Source organism: Anabrus simplex, chromosome 2, assembly GCF_040414725.1.
Source record: "Anabrus simplex isolate iqAnaSimp1 chromosome 2, ASM4041472v1, whole genome shotgun sequence".
Lineage (NCBI taxonomy): Eukaryota > Metazoa > Arthropoda > Insecta > Orthoptera > Tettigoniidae > Anabrus > Anabrus simplex.
The window spans coordinates 171,100,565-171,120,629 of NC_090266.1; the positions used below are offsets into that span (position 1 = coordinate 171,100,565).

At 40.4% G+C, this 20,065-nt stretch overlaps 1 protein-coding gene across 2 annotated transcripts in view; it reads right to left on the reverse strand.

Annotated features, from left to right (window-relative positions):
* LOC136863973 (titin) overlaps positions 1-20,065 on the reverse strand; it is a 982,878-nt gene that overhangs the window by 248,293 nt on the left and 714,520 nt on the right. For both annotated transcript variants that reach the window (XM_067140442.2, XM_067140441.2), the window contains one exon: positions 16,665-16,843. In XM_067140442.2, the coding sequence (XP_066996543.2) occupies positions 16,665-16,843 (179 nt within the window). The remainder of the gene's footprint in view (positions 1-16,664; positions 16,844-20,065) is intronic.

The following is a 20,065-nucleotide window of genomic DNA, read 5'->3' on the forward strand; positions in this document are numbered from 1 at the left end:
ACAAATCTCACATGGAGTGACCGGGATTTGAACCACGGTATCCAGCGGTGAGAGGCCGACGCGCTGCCGTCTGAGCCACGGAGGCTCTACATTTACTTTTATAACCTAATAAAGAGCAGCACCCGCCATTGTCCATTGTTAAGGTAGCTACTTGCATTCTTATTGGCCAACATGAAAGAATGTGACGTCATTGCCATCAATGATGATAATTAGATTATCAACTAACCCCGCCTGAATGAAAGCACAAGTAAAAACACCACGATGTAAAGGAAACATTATGAAATACACAACAGCAATAATTTTGTAAGAAACCTTAATGCAGTGACGGATACAGTGCTGCGGCAGCCTTAAGCAATTCATGCACCCTTGAATCTAGGGGACAGGAGCTCTTATATAGGGATTTGCCAGTTGCCTTAGGCGAAATAGAATGTGCTCTTGTAGCCCTACAAAATGCTAGAGACCTAAAAGCCCCCTTTGCTTGGTCACAGTCCAATGGTTTTGTCACTAACTGGACCTAACCAACCCAAACCAATGGTTTTGTCACTAGCCAAACCTAACCAATCTAGACCAATCGCTTACTTACTAACCCCTAATATAAATTAATTCAGCTTTTAAAAAGAACACAAACTGATGGGTACTTTCCACTCAGTCTCTGGATGTAACATACCTTCCACTTTTTGGTTTTTCCTCCATATAAAACCAAAATAATCTTAAAACACTGCATCTATACAGTTTAACACACACAAGAACTTCTTGTTCCTGAACTTAAATCCTATACCGTGCAGGGATTTCCACCGTACGTCCACTCCCTTGTGAGGTTACCTCCAATGGATAGAAATGTTAGATATGTTTGATCATGTCCTGTCCAGCAGTTTGCACTCAAACCACTCTGGTGTTACCATCTTTACCAGGAAACATTTAAACTACTTTTCCCACTGGCCATTCGAGTCTTTCCTTCGGATCAGAACCTACCAACATAATGTCACCAATCTTCAGCATCCTTTGATCCCTTCCTTTAGCTGGCACCTGTACCAAAAGACTCAGGTAATCATCTTGGAAACATTATCTCAATTCCTCCCGTAAACGCTGCAGGTACCTTGCCCATTTATTGAAACTGGTAATGTAAAGGCGATCAAGATCAGGAACTCCAATGGTACAGTTGTTGCTTGGATCTTCATAGAGGTACGTTAGAGGTCTAAAATCCACCAGAGACTCGTCGCATAGGATAGTCAAGAGCTCTTCATATTTGAGAGAGGCTCTTCCCATGTCCTCTTTAAGAAGTTCTTAACCATTTGAATGATGTTCTCCCACAATCCAGCCCACCAAGCAGCAGTGGGTGGAATGAATTTCCACTGGATTCTCCTTGTGAACGTTGGCTCTTCTGTCATATGCCAATCTAAATTGTCAACGGAGTTCACCGTTCCTGTGAGGTTTGTCCCGTTGTCACCATATATACCTCTAGTTCTTTCCCGCCTTGCAATAAATCTCCCAAGTCCCTGGAGAAATGCTTCTGTGGAGAGGCTTAATACTAGATCTAGATGCACAGCCTGATATACAGCACAAGTGAACAATACAAACAAAGAATTCTCTCCATCCTTTAATATCCATGGCCCACCAAGATCACTCCGCTTACCTCGAATACTGATTAATATTTTATTCTCTTTTCTGGTAAGAGTGCAGGGTCCACATCAATTTTCTTGGACTCAAATTTTCAACATCTGACAATTTGGTTATCACCTTGCGTACTGACTTCCTACCCCTTAAAATCCAATATTCCTCCCTCAATCTTCCAAAACTTGCATGGGAGTACTAGATATGATAATCTCAGATCAAAATCTCCATATGTTTATGACTAGAAGGTAGAACAATAGGGTTTCTAAAATTTTCATCATCTCTGTGAACAATTTTGGCCTTCAACCTGAGTATACCATTAAGATCCATGAATGTTCAAAGAGAGTTCAGTCATCGTCTTTCAGTTTCTTCCATAACTCCTGTCTGGACAAGAAGCCAACATTTTCTCTCAGCTTCTAGTAGTTCCGAAACAGGGAGATTACCACTTTCACGTCTCAATGATTTTCTATCAAAGTGCATTATCCATCTCACGAGTCTAACAATTAAGGAAAACTCAGAACATCTTCTTAGGTACCAGGTCTCTCCATCTTCCATTGAGGAATTAATCACTGAAGGTGACACTTTTCTTCTCTCTTGTTTGATGAAGTCATCATCTACATTCACCTCTGATGTAGGCCATTCGTCTTCTGCCAACTTCAACCAATAAGGACCCTCCCACCATCAGGAGTTTATAAGGCCTTCGACAGAACAACCTGGAGATGGGAGATCAGCAGGATTCTGCTCACCGAGAATGTGTCTTCAGTCTTCTCATCTTGTTAGAGATCTAATCTCCTTTACCTGATTGTTGACAAACATGTCCCACAAATCCTCTCTCTTTATCCAATACAATGCCAGGAAAGAGTCAGTCCAATAGAACTCCGAGATGTCCAAACAAAAACTTTCTCTGACAGAGGCTGCTGGTCGACTACCAATACAACATGCCAGAAGTTCTAATTGTGGCATCGAAATTTCCTTCAGTGGAGAGACCCTTGTCTTCACCACAACCAATCAGACTGAAACGTTCCCTTCAGTATCGGTACAGCTTCGCATGAAGACAGACGCAGCATAGGCACTCTGGCTGGCATCATAAAACGATGTAGACTCTAGGTTTGTTCAGATCTGTTAGTTACTAACCATCTTGGTATTTTCACCTCAGTAAGTCACCAAACTTCGGCTTCCCCCTATTCTAAATTTCTTCTGTACATCTTCTGCCACTGGATCGCCCCAACCTACCTTCAAATTCCAGCTATCCTGAATGAGAAGTTTGGGTAATAGAGTGAAAGGACAGGAAATTCCTATGGGATATAAAATCTCCTGAACCAATGACAGGAGAAACCTTCTGTAATACAGTTTCTTTTCCCACTGATGTGCTTTCCCAGCCACATAGTAGGAATCTGGCTCTTGAAAGCAGTTTAATGGACTTCTCAATGAAATGAATCATTTCTTCCTCTGATTCAAAGGATCTCATGCAGTTGTTGACAAAACGATTTCTATAGCAGTTGTGTTGTTACCTGCAGCTCAGATGGGCTGTTCTTTGAATGTAGAGCAAGAATGGACTGCATGTGAGCCCAAACACAACTCGCCGATGTCAGAATATCTTTAATTTCTTTGTCGAAAAATCCTGCCACCACAGAAATCTCAAGGAATCCCTGTTAGAAGGAGTGACAGAAATTTGTAGCAAGGCCTTTTTTTTAATATCTGATATCACTTCAATTTCACCCTAGCAAAACCTGGCTAGAATGGGTGAAATTTGTTCAAGCAGGTTTTGTCCTTTCTCCAAACACTCGTTCAGAGATGGACTTCCCTTCGCTTGGCAAGAGGCATCAAACACTGGTCTGACAGGTGCGGTTGCATTTTCTTTGAATACTCCCCTGTGAAGTAAATAGTGACATTTAGTCACAATGTGTTGAAAGGGTACCTCTTCAATCACACCTTCTTGAAGCCATTCCTGAAACACAGCATCATAGTCATGATACTTGTCGCCACAAAACAGATTGCTTGTCATTGAGATGCACCTCTCCTTGGCAATTTTTAAGTTGTCGTGAAGCTCCCCAGATCTCTCATTCCATGGTAAGTGGATTTCGTAGTGGCCTTCCTTTTTGACTGTGATTGTCTCCTTAAAATGTTCCAAAGTGGCAGTTTCCTTTTCTTACCTGGATGTCTTTTCTACAGGATCTTTTATTCCAAGAGTATCCAACTTCCATAGATAAAGTTATAGTAAAGTCAACATCGACATTACCAGCACACTAGAAGAGTCAGGACTTTTCAGATGGAGTCTCCCCATAACTACCCAACCAAGTTGAGTCTTGACAGCCACTGTTGCACACTCCAGGTTTCTTACTCGTCCAGTAGTAGGTGCTCCATACGTCTCAGCTCCTAAAAGTAGCTCAATTTCAGACCTCCCTTCCCCACAGTCAGAAAGAAAAATACTATTTTTTTTTCAGTTGTTTTATCCAAGGACCTCTCTTGAGTCTAGGGATGTTACCACAAATAATGGGCTGATCAAGTACAGGAATTGTACATGTGTACCTACCATCTAAACTGCTCAACTGTATTTGACAATTTAAATGAGTCTGCTTTGTTGATTCAATACATCCAAACAGAGCAGAAATCACATTTTCAGATCCTGATGGTTCCAGTCCGATGTCATCTAGTGATTTCTTTAACATATACGATCGCTGTGATCCACTGTCTATGATCACTCTTATTAACCGATACCCTTTGCTCCCCATGATCTTCACCATTTGGGTCTGTAGAAGAACTTCATGGTTACTATTCTGGTTAGTCAGGATCGTACTGACATATTTTCCTTTATCTGCTTCATCTTCTTCTTTACTTTTCTTGGGAATATTAGAAGGCAAGTTTAGATACATGAGGATAATATGTTTCCTTCCAAAGAAGTGAAACTGTACATTACCCTTACAGGTCTTGGCAGTGTGACCAGGTCTCAAGCACTGAAAATAATACAGTACCCAGCTTCGTTAAAACAGTCTTTTTTCCCACCAGTCATCTTCTGTGCCATGAAGCACTCCTTGATCTCACGTGACTTGCTGCAGAAAATACAGACAGTTTCAGGACCTTTAATATCTCCTGAAAACAGATTACTAGCAGTGACCACATTTTCTCGCTCATTTACCTAAGGTTCCAACTTGGTGAGCTTCTGATCTGCTGCATGAAATCCTCCTTGGGCAAGAATGATCTTCCGTTCACCTTCCACTTCATTCTTGATGAATAATATCAATCGTGAGAGTTCTTCACAGTATGAATTCTCGCTTAAATCATTCACAGAAAAATGGATGGAATTACTAAGCCATATTCTCAGCAAGTTTTCCAGTAAAGAAGACTCAACTAGTGGAAACAAGAATCTGCATACTTGTCGCTACTCAAGCCCAGAGATTCAAGTGACCAAAGGTGGGATCCCATGTGATCATAGAACTTTAGGAGAGTGAGTCTTTGCGTTTAAGTACCTACTGGTAACATTTTGAATCAAAAGTCCAAGCAGCACTCGAACATAAAATTCTACCTGGAACTCTTCTCTGCTGAATCTCCTCTGAAGACACTGAACTGCACTGTCATAGTTGTTAGCTGTTGGAAGAAAACTATCAACTACATCCCTGGCCCTACTCCCCTCAACAGTAGCCTGAATCCAATACGGTACTGATTTTTTTTTGCTAGTGGCTTTACGTCGCACCGACACACACAGGTCTTATGGCGACGATAATATTGAAATTTGTCCTCTTTTTCGATGTCTGGATGAGTCCGGTGGAACTGACTTCAAAACCCTAACCAGTCCCTAACTTCACTGGAGAATTTTCAAAATTCGATTTTCAGCAGTTTGAGTTCTTCTTAGTGAAACTATTACTCATAGTTTGTCTTCACCCTACGATAACACTTTCCATTTTCGAGAGAGCTTCATCGGCTTTATCGCGATATTCTCCCACCTTTTCGTATTCATCTGCGTACCGTAGGCTACCGGTACAATTTTTCGTCACTGTTATCGAGAAGTGCTTCTAATATTTTTTCCACAGGGTTCCACAGTTCATTTGATAATCGCTCTAATTTAGTAAAAGTTCAATCTTACCTTGTTGGGGTTTGTTTCAGCCATCGCCGCACCGTAAGTTTTCTTGTTTTGGTTAGTTATCAATTTTGAGTTGCAACTTATTGCTTTGATCACGTCGAAAAAGATCCTGTCACAGTCGCCAATAACGTTACATTGAATTGGAAAATTTACACGATAAACAAGATTCATCTGGTATTATACTAGGGCGTTGCCTACGAGATATACAAGGCCGGGACATAGCTATTAATTTGCCGCTGAAAAAACGGCCCGACCGTGTTCACGGTTTGGTCGCTAGATGTCAGGTTTCTGTTCTGCTCTTGGCGGACTTTAACATTGTGATGTACGGAGTAATTGCGTTGTTGTGTTGATTTTATGCAATTTACGTATTGTTTCTGTCGGTGAGTGTCCGTGAGGTTGAAAAGCATGGTGCACTATTGTGTACCTCTATGTACTTCGGATACCTCTAAAACGCGAGAAAATGGGACGTTCCAAAATTTTCCTTCGGAGTGCGGTTTAAGAGAGAAAAGCAGGCAAGCTATTTCGAGGCACGAGTATGTAGCTTGGATTTCAATACATCACATTTCAGTGTAAGCATATCAATCAAGCGAATTCTTCCCAACGAAGTTCCTTCTGTTTCTAGTTATCGGTATGTCCTGTTCACAAACAGAAAAGTGTCACACACAGGAAGGATCCAGGTTCCAAAAATGATGTATTGCCGTCAAAATTTAGTAAAATTTCTGATTCAGATAATGATGAACATACCATATCTTCAGCATATAACTGATCTACGTCACCCACAAACAAAAAAGAGGTACCTACAAGTCTCGTTTCTATGTCAAGGAAAGGCTACGAGTATCTGTGCTAAATCTAAATATATGTTGATAAGATTTCAAATGCCAGATTACAGAAACAAGTCTTTATATTGAAAAGTACGGTAATGAAATCAGAAAAAAAGACTTAAAGGTATCTGAACTTGACCAAAGTGTAAACTAAATTGAAAACGATCATTTAGGAGCCTTATTCCTGTTAGAACAAACTGAATCTTACTGGAAGGAAGAATGAAATACGGAGAAACGACGCTAAAAATTTTACTCTTCTGGCATAGGAAAGCACCTAACGGCTACAGATTTGAGATCCTTGCACTGCCCAACTGTACCACATCAGAAGATGCTGAAAAATTACAAAGGATTTTCTAATGGCGAAAATGGGCATAGCATCGCTCTCCATACAGCGGCTTCAATACGAATGTCGCAACATCAGATGTGTGGAGCAAAAGGTAGGATAGCTGATAATTTATAAGATGGTGATTAAACCCGAAGTCATTTATGGCCGCAATCTCGATCAGTTTATCGGATACACTGGGGCAGAATTAGAGAAATCAGGAAGAAGTGACAAACTCGCTAAACTACTCTGCTTATTTAGTGAATTACTTATTTCGTTTAAGCAAAGTGTAAGGAACACGTTGTAGAAAGTAAGTCATACAACTGATCTTGATCTTTTTTTTTATCTCACATTTGTTTGGTGTCTTGTGAAACAGCTAGTTTTAATGAATTTTTTCGTACTGGAACGTGTTGCAATGAGCGGGCGAGACAGCTCAGTAAAGAGAACTCTAGCGGCGCTTGTCGGAAGTATCTCGAGGCCGAGTCTAGTCATTGCCTACGAGATACACAAGGCCGGGAAATACAGCACACTAGACACTTTACTGATCTGTCTCGCCCGCTCATTGCAACACGTTCTAATATGAAAAACTGTAAAAATGCATTAAAACCAGTAATTTCAGAAAGCAGCAAACTGATATGAGATCAAAGATAGACCAAGAGCAATTGTTTAACTTATTTTCTACAACGTATTTCTTACAATATGCTTAAACGAAATAAGTACTTCAGGAAAGAAGCAGAGAAATCTGATAGCGAGTTTGTCACTTCTTACCGATTCCTTTAATTGTGCCTCAGAGTATCCGATAAGCGGATCGAGATTGCGGTCATAAATAACTTTGGGTTTAATCGCCCTTTCACCAATTATCAGCGATCCAATCTTCCCCTCCGCACATCTGATATTTTGACATTCGTATTGAAGCCGCTGTTTGAGCGATGTTATGATCGTTACGCAAATATTTAGCGTCGTTTCACCGTATTTCTCTTTTTTCTTCCCGTAAAATTAAATTTTTGTTCGCCTCTGTGGTGTAGTGGTTAGTGTGATTAGCTGTCACCCCCGGAGGTCCGGGTTCGATTCCCGGCCCTGCCACGAAATTTGAAAAGTGGTACGAGGACTGGAACGGGGTCCACTCAGCCTCGGGAGGTCAACTGAGTAGAGGTGGGTTCGATTCCCACCTCAGCCATCCTCGAAGTGGTTTTCCGTGGTTTCCTACTTCTCCTCCAGGCAAATGCCAGGATAGTACCTAACTTAAGGCCACGGCCGCTTCCTTCCCTCTTCCATGCCTGTCCTTTCCAATCTTCCCATCCCTCCACAAGGCCCCTGTTCAGCATAGCAGGTGAGGCTGCCTGGGCGAGGTACTGGTCATCCTCCCCAGCTGTATCCCACGACCCAAAGTCTGGTGCTCCAGGACACTACCCTTGAGCGGTAGAGGTGGGATCCCTTGTTGAGTCCGAAGGAAAAACCGACCCTGGAGAGTAAACGGATGAAGAAAGAAGAAAATTTAATTCGTTCTAACAGGAATACAGCTCCTAGATGACCAATTTCAATTTTGTTTGCTTTTTGGTCAAGTTCAGATACCGTAAAACTTTTTTTTCTGATTTCATTACGCGTATCCTACTTCTCAATTTACAGATTATTTTCTGTAATCTGGTATTTAATTTTCTCATCCGTATAGTTTTTAGATTTAACAGAGATACTCGTAGACTTTCCTTGATATAGAAACGAGACTTGTACTCCTTTTTCGTTTGTGGCTGACGTATGAAGATATGGTATGTTCATCGTTATCTGAATCGGAACTTTTACTAAATTTTGATGGCAATACATCATTTTTGGAAGCTGGACGCTTCCTGCGTTTGACATTTTCCTATTTGTGAACAGGATACACAATGAAAACAGAAGGTGAAAACAGAACGAAATTTGATTGATGTGCTTACACTGAAATCTGTTTTATGGGAACAATTGCTCGGTACCTAAAGAGATCCTACTATATCACCTTGCCTAGAAATAGTTTACTTCCATTTCTCCCTTAAACCGCACTCGGAAGGGAAACTATGGAACGTCAATTAGTGCCATCCGAAATACAGAGAGGTACACAACGGTGCACCTTCTCCTCAACCTCACAGACACTCACTGACAGAAACAATATTCACAATAAATTGCACAAAATCAACACAGCATCACAATTACTCCGCATATCACAATGTTAAAGCAGTGTTGCCAACTTAGCGAATTTTCCGCTAAATTTAGCGGAATTAGGAGACTGTCGGCGGAGAAATATACCATTTAGTGGACAGCGGATTTTTTCGCGGAATTCTAGATTTATTATAGCGGAATTTAGCGTTTTATCCATTTTACTATTTTAAAAATTGTACTCCGATCTGTCTCTGAGCTATTCCATATTTCTTGCCAGGAGCTAGCAGTCACATGATAAAAACATGTCATTTGGATTTGAGTGTAGTAAATAAACAATTAAAATTCGGTACATTGATGGAATCTTATGAGACTGATGTGGTGATAGGAGTAGAATCATGGTTGAGAGAAGGGGTGGGTAATAGAGAAGTATTTCCAGAAGTGTATACAGTCTATCGTAGAGACCGAGGAGATAAAAAGGGAGGGGGGGGGGGTGTTTATTCTGGTGAAGGAAACTTATTGTTCACATGAATGGTTTACCGATGAAAGGGATGAAATATTAGAGATAAAATTAGTTTGTCATAATATGAAGGAGGTGGGAATTATAGGAACATACAGGCCTGGAAGAGAGGAAAGAGACATGGAAATATTTGAGAAAATAATAGATTATACTCATAAAAACAATAATAATGATATGGTAATAATTGGGGGAGATCTAAACTTGCCTGAAGTTGAATGGAATGGAGCTGCAAGTGAAGCCCATGAACAGAAACTGGCAAATAAGTTAATTTGGGAGGGAGGATTTACACAAGTAGTACAAGAACCGACTCGTTTCAATAACTTACTAGATGTATTCTTGGTTAAACCATGGGAAATTGTTGATAAAACTGAGGTAATTGAAGGAATAGGTGACCATAAGGCTGTAATAATGGATGTAGGACTGGTACCAAAAAGGCTTAATAAGAGGGTCACACAAGACAAGAAATTATACAGAAAAACTAAAGTTGATGAATTTGGGACTTACCTTAAATCACAATTCAGTTGCTGGATAAGTGAAGGGAGTAATGTGGATACACTTTGGGCTAAATTTAAAGGAATCATTTGGGAAGGAGAGAAGAGATTTGTACCTGTTAAGAAGGGTAAAATGACCTCAGACCCTGTTTATTATACAAGGGAAATAAGAAAATTAAAAAGAAAATGTACAATAGTAAACAGGAAAATCAAAGAGGGTAGAGAGAATAGAGAAACTAGAAAACAGCTAATGAGGGAACTGAATAGAGTGAAAAAGGAAGCAAAAGAGAATTATATGAATGGCATTCTTCAAGAGGGTAATGACCACAAAGGGAAATGGAAAAAGCTGTATTCATATATTAGGAATCAAAAAGGAAAAGGAATCCAAATTCCTACAATGGTGGGAGAAGGGGGTGAACACTATTTAACAGATATTGAGAAAGCAAACCTCTTCAGTAGGGAATTTAGAGATTCAGTAGAAGATTGTCAGGACTTGGAAACCATAACAGAAGATAGAGAGGGAGAGACACATAGGGAAACAAGAAGCTTCTCATTCACAAATGAAGATATTTTCAGAGAAATCCAACTGCTTCAGCAAGGAAAAGCAGCAGGAAGTGATCAAATTACTGGGGAGGTATTAAAGACGATGGGGTGGTATATAGTGCCTTATTTAAAATTTCTCTTTGACTATGTCATAAATAATAGTGTAATACCAAAGGAATGGAAGGAATCTATAATAATACCAATTTATAAAGGAAAGGGTGATAAAAGGAAACCAGAGAACTACAGACCAATCAGCCTGACCAGTATAGTTTGTAAAATACTGGAGAGTTTAATAGCAAAGTACATCAGAGGGATATGTGATGATAAAAATTGGTTCATGAGGAGCCAGTATGGATTTAGAAAGAAATTTTCTTGTGAGGCACAACTGGTGGGATTTCAGCAGGACATATCAGATCAATTGGATTCAGGAGGCCAGTTAGATTGCATAGCCATAGATCTTTCCAAAGCCTTTGATAGAGTGGAACATGGAATATTATTAAAGAAATTGGAAGGAATAGGACTGGACGTAAGGGTTATACGTTGGATAAAAACATTTCTATATTCAAGGGTTCAGAAAGTCAAAGTAGGAAATTATATATCACAGGAAGATAAAGTTTGGAAGGGAATTGCACAGGGTAGTATAATCGGTCCGTTACTTTTCTTAATATACGCAAATGATTTAGGGAACAATATAACATCGAAAATAAGATTGTATGCAGATGACATAATTGTTTATAGGGAAATAAATAACATTGAGGATTGCTCAGAATTACAAAGGGACATTGAGAGTATCCAAGAATGGGTTGAAGAAAATAATATGAAGGTTAATGGAGGCAAATCAACTGTTACAACATTTACAAACAGGAGCTTTAAAACTGAATTTGAATATACTTTGGATGAGGTAGTTATCCCTAAAGATGGCAAGTGCAAATACTTAGGTGTGAGATTTGAAAGTAATTTGCACTGGAAGGGTCATGTTGATGACATTGTTGGGAAAGCATACAGATCGTTACATGTCATAATGAGGCTCCTTAAAGGATGCAACAAAGAATTAAAAGAAAAAAGTTACTTAAGTATGGTTCGTCCATTATTGGAATATGCAAACAGTGTTTGGGATCCTCACCAAGAATACCTAATAAAAGAACTAGATGGTGTGCAGAGGAAAGCAGCAAGGTTTGTAACAGGGGATTTCAGGAGATAGAGTAGTGTATCAGAAATGTTAAAGGAACTTGGTTGGGAAACTTTAAGTAAGAGAAGGGAGAAAACTAGACTTATAGGATTATATAGAGCCTATACAGGAGAAGAAGCATGGAGAGATATCCGTGAGAGGCTTCAGTTGGAAAATAATTATATTGGTAGAACTGACCACAAGTACAAAATTAGAAGGAATTTTAGCAGAAGCGATTGGGGTAAATTTTCATTCATTGGGAAGGGCGTGAAGGAGTGGAACAGTTTACCAGGGGTAGTGTTTGATCCTTTTCCAAAATCTGTACAGATATTCAAGAAGAGAATAAACAACAACAGAGAAAATAAATGAAATGTTGGAGGGCATTCGACCAGTGCAGGATATTGTAAATAAAAAATGTGTGTGATTAAATTAATTCCATCCCCTGGTCTATGGAGTTTGGACAGCCCAAGTAGGGGACTGCCTGTAGGGGTGAAGTACAGTGGGGACTTCGAGGGCCCTGGGACCGCTACGGTATCTGTGAAGGCCCTTCAGGAACTCTGAAAAGTGGTAGCAAAAGGGGCTCTGATTAAGACGCAGCAGGTCGTTATGCTACTTATGTTCCAAAATGGGTAAAATGTGTATGTATGTTTAGTCATCAGCCCAAAGGCTGGTTGGATCCTCAACAGTTCTGCCATGAGCTGTCATAGATGGCCTAGGCATCACTGAAGAGGCGTACTAGGGAAATGAGGAGTGAGGTAGTTTCCCGTTGCTTTCCTCACCGAGCCAGAAGTTGCTATTACATATCAGTCTGCCAAGCCCACAGAAATGCAAGCACCAACCGGCCCTATGAGCAACATTTTCACACCATTCATGGCAGGGACTGGCTGCGTAAGGAATGGCATTACTAGCATCGCTCATACCTCAGTCACTTTCATTTTGTCAAAGCCAAGGATAAGACAGAGACAGATCAATGAAAGTAACAAAATTGCTCTAGCCCATACCAGAAGACTTAGTGCAGTGTAAACACTAGGTCCCGCCAGCAAAGGCATGGGTAAAATATAAATATGTAAATAAATTCAATGTCAATTTTAATCTTATACCAGTTGTATATTATTATTAGAAGTAATTTCACATACTGTATATGAGTTGACTATGTTTGTAAGATATTATAAGTAGAATTTTGTAAACAATATAAATTTATTAAGGATGATGTATGTGTTTAATAGAACAAATTATTAGCGTAAATTGTATAATATTGTATTCTAGGAAAATTTTCTTTGTCTCTTGTTAATTTAAAATTTAGTGCTTGACAATAATGTATTTTAGTGTACCATTTGCCACCGAGGTAGACACCTCATTTGCAAATAAAGAGATTTTGATTTTTGATTTTTGATTTTGATGTTATGAGATCGTGGTATCATAAATTTGTAATGCGTGGGGAAAGGGTACTTATCTCTTAGTTGACGAATGACGACAGATAATGAGACTGTGAGAGAGTAGCATTTATATTTATGCTATGAAGGAAGGCCGTTTAATGAACTGGCCTATTCTGTGTGTGGCCCCTGAGGTAGAAGATTCACCTAGTTTGCACCCGGCAGTAAACCGCCTACAAGTTTTAGCTCGCCGGCTCGCAGGCAGGGGATTAATCCCAGTGGAACTCACAGATCAGGCGAGTACAGACATTTACTGCCACTACTACTACTACTACTACCACTACTACTACTACTATTATTATTATTATTATTATTATTATTATTATTATTATTATTATGTGCGTATGGACCCAATGGATCACGCAAAGCTCTAACGATTCTGTTTCCTGAGTTGCCAAACAGCTCTCATCCTTTCTCCAAGGATCCTTTTTCGTTCTTCTGTCCACTTTGTTCCAGTCTTCTTTTTCACTTCGTTCTCTGGTTGCACTTTCCATCCATTACTTTTTTTTCCTATAGAGGTTTCTGTCCGCGGTGTCATTTGAGTTCATCTGGGCTTTTTCCAGATCTTTCTTCACTTCCAGTACCCATGGAATATATTTAGATGTTCTATGTAGATGAGAATCTTGTGTGTCAGTCTCAGTCTGCGGACGTGCCCATAAAACTTCAGACGTCTTTTGCGGATGTCTGCTACAATGTTGGAAAGCTCTTCTGTCACTTTGCGTGTCCTCAGTATATATCCATCTTCTGTTTTTTGGGGGCCGAGAATTTTGCTCAGATTATGATTATTATTATTATTATTATTATTATTATTATTATTATTATTATTATTATTATTATTGCCCATGATTTGAGATCGGATTTCTTGGCGGAATTTTAGCGGATATTTAGTAGTATTAAGCGGATCTTGAAAATATATTTTGGCAACACTGTGTTAAAGTCCGCCAAGAACAGAACGGAAACCCGACATCTAGCGGCCAAAACGTGAACACGGTCGGGCCGCTTTTTCAGCGACAAATCAGTAGCTATGTCCCGGCCTTGTATATCTCGTAGGCAACGGTCTAGTGTGCTGTATTTCCAGGCCTTGTGTATCTCGTAGGCAACGACTAGGAATGGTTATACGTTTTCCATAATCAATGTGCATTATTCAACAGCCTCACGAAAACATGGAAATACAATCAAATCCCTCATACACAGTTTCAAGGAATAACAAAATGTTGACACAAGGAACGAAGGAAAACAAACTGATGGACGCTTTCCATTTAGTCTCTGGGTGTAACAAGGGTGCTAAGATATTTACACACAAAAATTTGGCTTTAATTTTCCCACATGGCAGGTCTTTTGCTTTCTGTGAATCAATATACATTTCTTTGTCCACTTTCGTTCCACAATCAAAACTTCTACATGACAGATGGTGTTTCACAGCACAACAGGAAAAGTTCTGCAGCCAAGGTTTTACTACAGTGACTCTATAGTCACTGTAGATTTTACCATCTTGTGGCGTTGTCTGGGGGAGAACAACGATAACAAAAATTACTTTTTTGTCACTAAGACTGTTAATTTTATGCTTTTCTGAAGGAGCGTCATTTGATTTCACCTTTACCTTTGTTACCGGGTAGAGTTGTGGGTTTGATCATAAAATCAGTCCAGTGGTATTTGAAAGTGCTCAGATACGTCACCTTCGAGTCGGTAGATTTACAGGTCGTGAAAAAGAACTCCCGCAGTAAAAATTTCCAGCACCTCGGGGTTTTTGCAAACAGTAAAAGTAGTTAGTAGGGCGTAGAAAGCAATACCAACTCTCTATCATCTGAGGAATTCAGACCGACTAACAACAACAACAACAATAATAATAATAATAACGTTAGTGTCCGGCTAGTCAGCGTCGAAGTTTTCGATTTAGAGGATCCCGGCTTCGATTCCCGACTGGGTCGGGAATTTCAACTACCGGTAGTCTTGTTAATTCCTGTCTCGGGGACTGTGTATTTGTGTCTGGCCCAATGTATTCCTCTTTATACACACACACACACAACACACCATGCTTCCTACATCCACAGAAACACGAAATAGTGAATACATCTGTCCATGGAGCGTTGGAGTGAGGACGGGCATCCGACCGTAAAACAGTGCCAAGGTGACGTGCTACACAGTTTCCCCACTCGCGACCCCACCAAGGTATGGGAATTGCGGCGAATTAATAATAATAGTATCAAAAATTAAGTTCCCTGAAGGAAACCATAATTTAATTTCATCGACTGCAAATGTTAAAAACATTTAAGCTTATTAGGCATTTTCAATCGTGATATTAGTAGCGATTCGTCCCCAGTGTGGCAGTGGGCTGTGAATTGCTACACCTTACCAAGACGCAGGCGGCTGGTGCGCTGTTGAGACACCATTACAAGTCTCCTATGTAGGACAATGCAGTGACGGTGCACTAGGGGAAGCATGTGCCTCCACTTGTATAAAGGCCAAGGCAGGCATTTTCAATAGTGAAATTACCAGCGTTTCGGCCCCACCTCATTTCATCCGGTTGCGTGGAGAAAAATGCTCGCATTGCATCGTTTCGCATCACCGGATGATTCGCAACAAGTCTTGGACCCGCCTTTATATCCACACCTAGGTACATACAGTGATCCCCATGGGTTTCTGTCATCCCATCAAAACAGACATTAAAACTTAAGAGGAATTTTCCTCTTCGTGAAACTTACAACCTGACCTTTCAGCCCGTTTACCATCATACCATTGTCTGCTGTCCATCTCACAACACTGTCTAGGTCCCCCTGCAGTCGCTCACAATCCTGCTACTCATTTACTACTCTATACTGTATAGTCAATGCATGTGGGATTTATTTTTGCTATTTGCTTTACGTCGCACCGACACAGATAGGTCTTATGGCGACGATGGGACAGGAAAGGCCTAGGAATGGGAAGAAAGTGGCCGTGGCCTTAATTAAGGTAAAGCCCCTGCATTTGCCTGGCGTGAAAATTAGAAACCACAGAAAAGCATCTTCAGGGCTGCCGATAGTGGGGTTCGAACCCACGATCTCCCGGATGCGAGCTCACAGCTGCGTGCCCCTTACCACACGGCCAACTCGCTCGGTTGTGGGATGTTTGAATGAACAATTACGTCCTTGTGGTTTGCATTCAACGTTAGAATACAAGCCTTTATGAATAAGGGTGCCGAGCGATTTGGCCGTGCGGTTAGTGTCGCGCAGCTGTGAACTTGCATTTGGGAGATAGTGGGTTCAAACACCACTGCCGGCAGCCCTGAAGATGGTTTTCCATGTTTTCACATTTTCACATCAGGCAAATGCTGGGGCTGTACCTTAATTAAGGCCACGGCCTCTTCCTTACCACTCCTAACACTTTCCTATCCCATCGTCGCCGCAGAACTATCTGAGCCGGTGCGACATAAAACAGATTGTAAAAAAAAAAAAAAAAAAAAAAAGTAAGGTACTTCTTGTTTACAGCAACGTCAATAAATAGCCCCATTAAGGAAAAATCTAATGGTTCGTTTCCCTAAACAGAAGTTTATTTGAAGTAGGAACAGTGGTCTTACCTCTGGTAAGCTACATTGAGGTCCAGTATATTCTTTCTCTGCTCCAGGTGAACATTGACATCCTTCCAAGCAAGTCCAAGAGACTCAGCCATGGCAGCATACACTTCAGCACGTGGCTTTTGAGTTGAGATAAGCTGGTCAGCTTGACGCAGCAACTCCTCCACTGGACTCTGTTTGCTCTGTAACACAAATCCACAAGGAAACAGTTCAGTTGATTGTACCAAAGTATAAGAGATCAGCTTAAAAAGAATGAATGAAGGATTTTCCCTTTGAATTCCCTCAAATTGCTTTTAGATGACCGACTATTCACAATGACGCAGATTTGCAGTTTTGTGAAACCCTACACTTCCGCACTATAAGACTAATGATCTATAATTTTATGTCGAGTACAAACAAAGCTTACAAGCAATGACAATACTGGAACTGCGACCTTGGCAAAATACTAGCGATGAAGTCACTGAGCTCCCGCGCCTCTTCATTTGCGTAGTAATTGAAGTGTTTGTAAGAAATTCACGAGTCACTGGAAGTGTTGAAATTGTAATGCGCTCCTTTATACGATGGCGTGTCTCAAACCATTTAACTCTCTTTCTGTTTGCTACTCTTTTTTCTCTCCATATCAATCAATCAATCAATCAATCAATCAATCAATCAATCAATCAATCAATCAATCAATCAATCAATCAATCAATCAATCAATCAATCAATCAATCAATCAATCAATCAATCACTACTGATCTGCATTTAGGGCAGTCGCCCAGGTGGCAGATTCCCTATCTATTGTTTTCCTAGCCTTTTCTTAAATGATCGCAAAGAAATTGGAAAATTATTGAACATTTTCCTTGGTAACTTATTCCAATCCCTAACTCCCCTTCCTATAAACGAATATTTGCCCCAATTTGTCCTCTTGAATTCATACTTTATCTTCATATTGTGATCTTTCTCTCAATTCCTCCCAACCCAAACTTTGCAACATTTTTGTAACGCTACTCTTTTGTCGGAAATCACCCAGAACAAATCGAGCTGCTTTTCTTTGGATTTTTTCCAGTTCCTGAATCAAGTAATCCTGGTGAGGGTCCCATACACTGGAACCATACTCTAGTTGGGGTCTTACCAGAGACTTATATGCCCTTTCCTTTACATCCTTACTACAACCCCTAAATACCCTCATAACCATGTGCAGAGGTTATTAACAATCATATTTATGTGATCACCCCAATGAAGGTATTTTCTACCTAAGTACCTAGGTACTTACAATGATCCCCAAAAGGAACTTTCACCACATCAACGCAGTAATTAAAACTGAGAGGACTTTTCCTATTTGTGAAACTCACAACCTGACTTTTATCCCCGTTTATCATCATACCATTGCCTACTGTCCATCTCACAACATTATCGAGGTCATTTTGCATTGCTCACAATCTTATAACTTACTTATTGCTCTATACAGAATAACATCATCTGCAAACAGCCTTATCTCTGATTCCACTTCTTTACACATATCGTTGATATATATAAGAAAACATAAAGGTCCAATAATACTACCTTCGTCTACTTTGGAGTTGGCGGCTAATGGCACCCTCCTGGAACAGAGAACTTGTACGGGCTCAATGCTCAAGATCTAGCTGAAAGTCCAGTTTGAACCAAAGATTGTTCAAAACTTTGAACCATAGATCTTGCCGTATGAATCACCAATATATAAAGAGATCAGATCCTAAATCTCAGGAAGGCCATACAATTCATTCAACAATACGCCATCTGGTAGACTAGAAGAGTTGAATTAACATATTAACCAAACGTGCCAGTAAATATACTGATGTAGGGTCATTCGCATCTAAACATTCATAAATGCGAACTCCTTAAGCCGGTATTCGATCATTCAACCTAGGTAGAGTGTAAAAGTTGAGCACCCAATTAGCTGCGCTAATGTGGTATGTCCAATTCTTGTCCCGTTTCTCTACGAGGTCGGGTATAAAGTGAGATGAAACATCGTAGCGAGTTTTTACGATCGGATGCCCTTCCTGACGTCAACCTCATCAGAGGAGTTAATGAGATGAATCTCGTGTCCTCACACCGAGGTGGTTCAGCTCTATTCAGGCACACCCCCAATGGAGGTGAGCTGCATGTACCATTTCAACCACATACCAGCCCTCCTGCCATTCTCAAATTTTTGGCAGTACCGGGAATCGAACCCCGGCCCCGAGGACGGCAGCTAATGACACTAACCGTTACGTTACGGAGGCAGGCGTGACATATGATAGTAGGAAGGGATAGGGTAAAATCCGGCGCCGACACATAGCCTACTCCTGTAGAATAGCACCAAGGTGTATGTTCAAGGCTTTACTTCGCTGTCCGACAGACGATCACCGTCAACAGCGGCATATACCCTCACTCCATAAGAGTACTGCGGAGAGGTGAACTTCATTCAGGCTTTTGACACGCAATCTAGTGATTAGAAATTGTATACCACCACCTCTCCTACCCTGCCGGTCGATATTCTGATGGTGATTTTTTTTCAAACAACGGGGCTCGAACCGGCTAACCATGGTGTCAGACCATGTAGACTTCACACCTTAACGATCATGACCACCAGGCTGATAAAGACGGTACGCTAATCCTTGGTTTAAACTGAACCTTCAGCTACATCTTTTGCATTGAGTCCGTATCATATTATCTATCCCAGGATGGCGCCATTAACTACCAAGGCCAAGGTAGACGAAAGATATGGAGACAAAAATAGCACGAAACAAAAGTAAGTAAAATAGTGTACACAATTAGAGAGAATAAAAGGAATTGGTATGTGGTGTTTTCATTAATGGGTAGATCGGATCACTAACGAAGAGAAATTGAATCAATCAATCAATCAATCAATCAATCAATCAATCAATCAATCAATCAATCAATCAATCAATCAATCAATCAATCAATCAATTAATCAATCAATCAAGCAATCATTACTGATCTGCATTTAGGGCAGTCGCCCAGGTGGCAGATTCCCTATCTGTTGTTTTCCTAGCCTTTTCTTAAATGATCGCAAAGAAATTGGAAAATTATTGAACATTTCCCTTGGTAAGTTATTCCAATCCCTAACCCCCCTCCTATAAATGAATATTTGCCCCAATTTGTCCTCTTGAATTCCAACTTTATCTTCATATTGTGATCTTTCCTACTTTTAAAGACACCACTCAAACTTATTCGTCTACTGATGTCCTCCCACGCCATCTCTCCACTGACAGCTCGGAACATACCACTTAATCGAGCAGCTCGTCTCCTTTCTCCCAAGTCTTCCCAGCCCAAACTTTGCAACATTTTTGTAACGCTACTCTTTTGTCGGAAATCACCCAGAACAAATCGAGCTGCTTTTCTTTGGATTTTTTCCAGTTTTTTAATCAAGTAATCCTGGT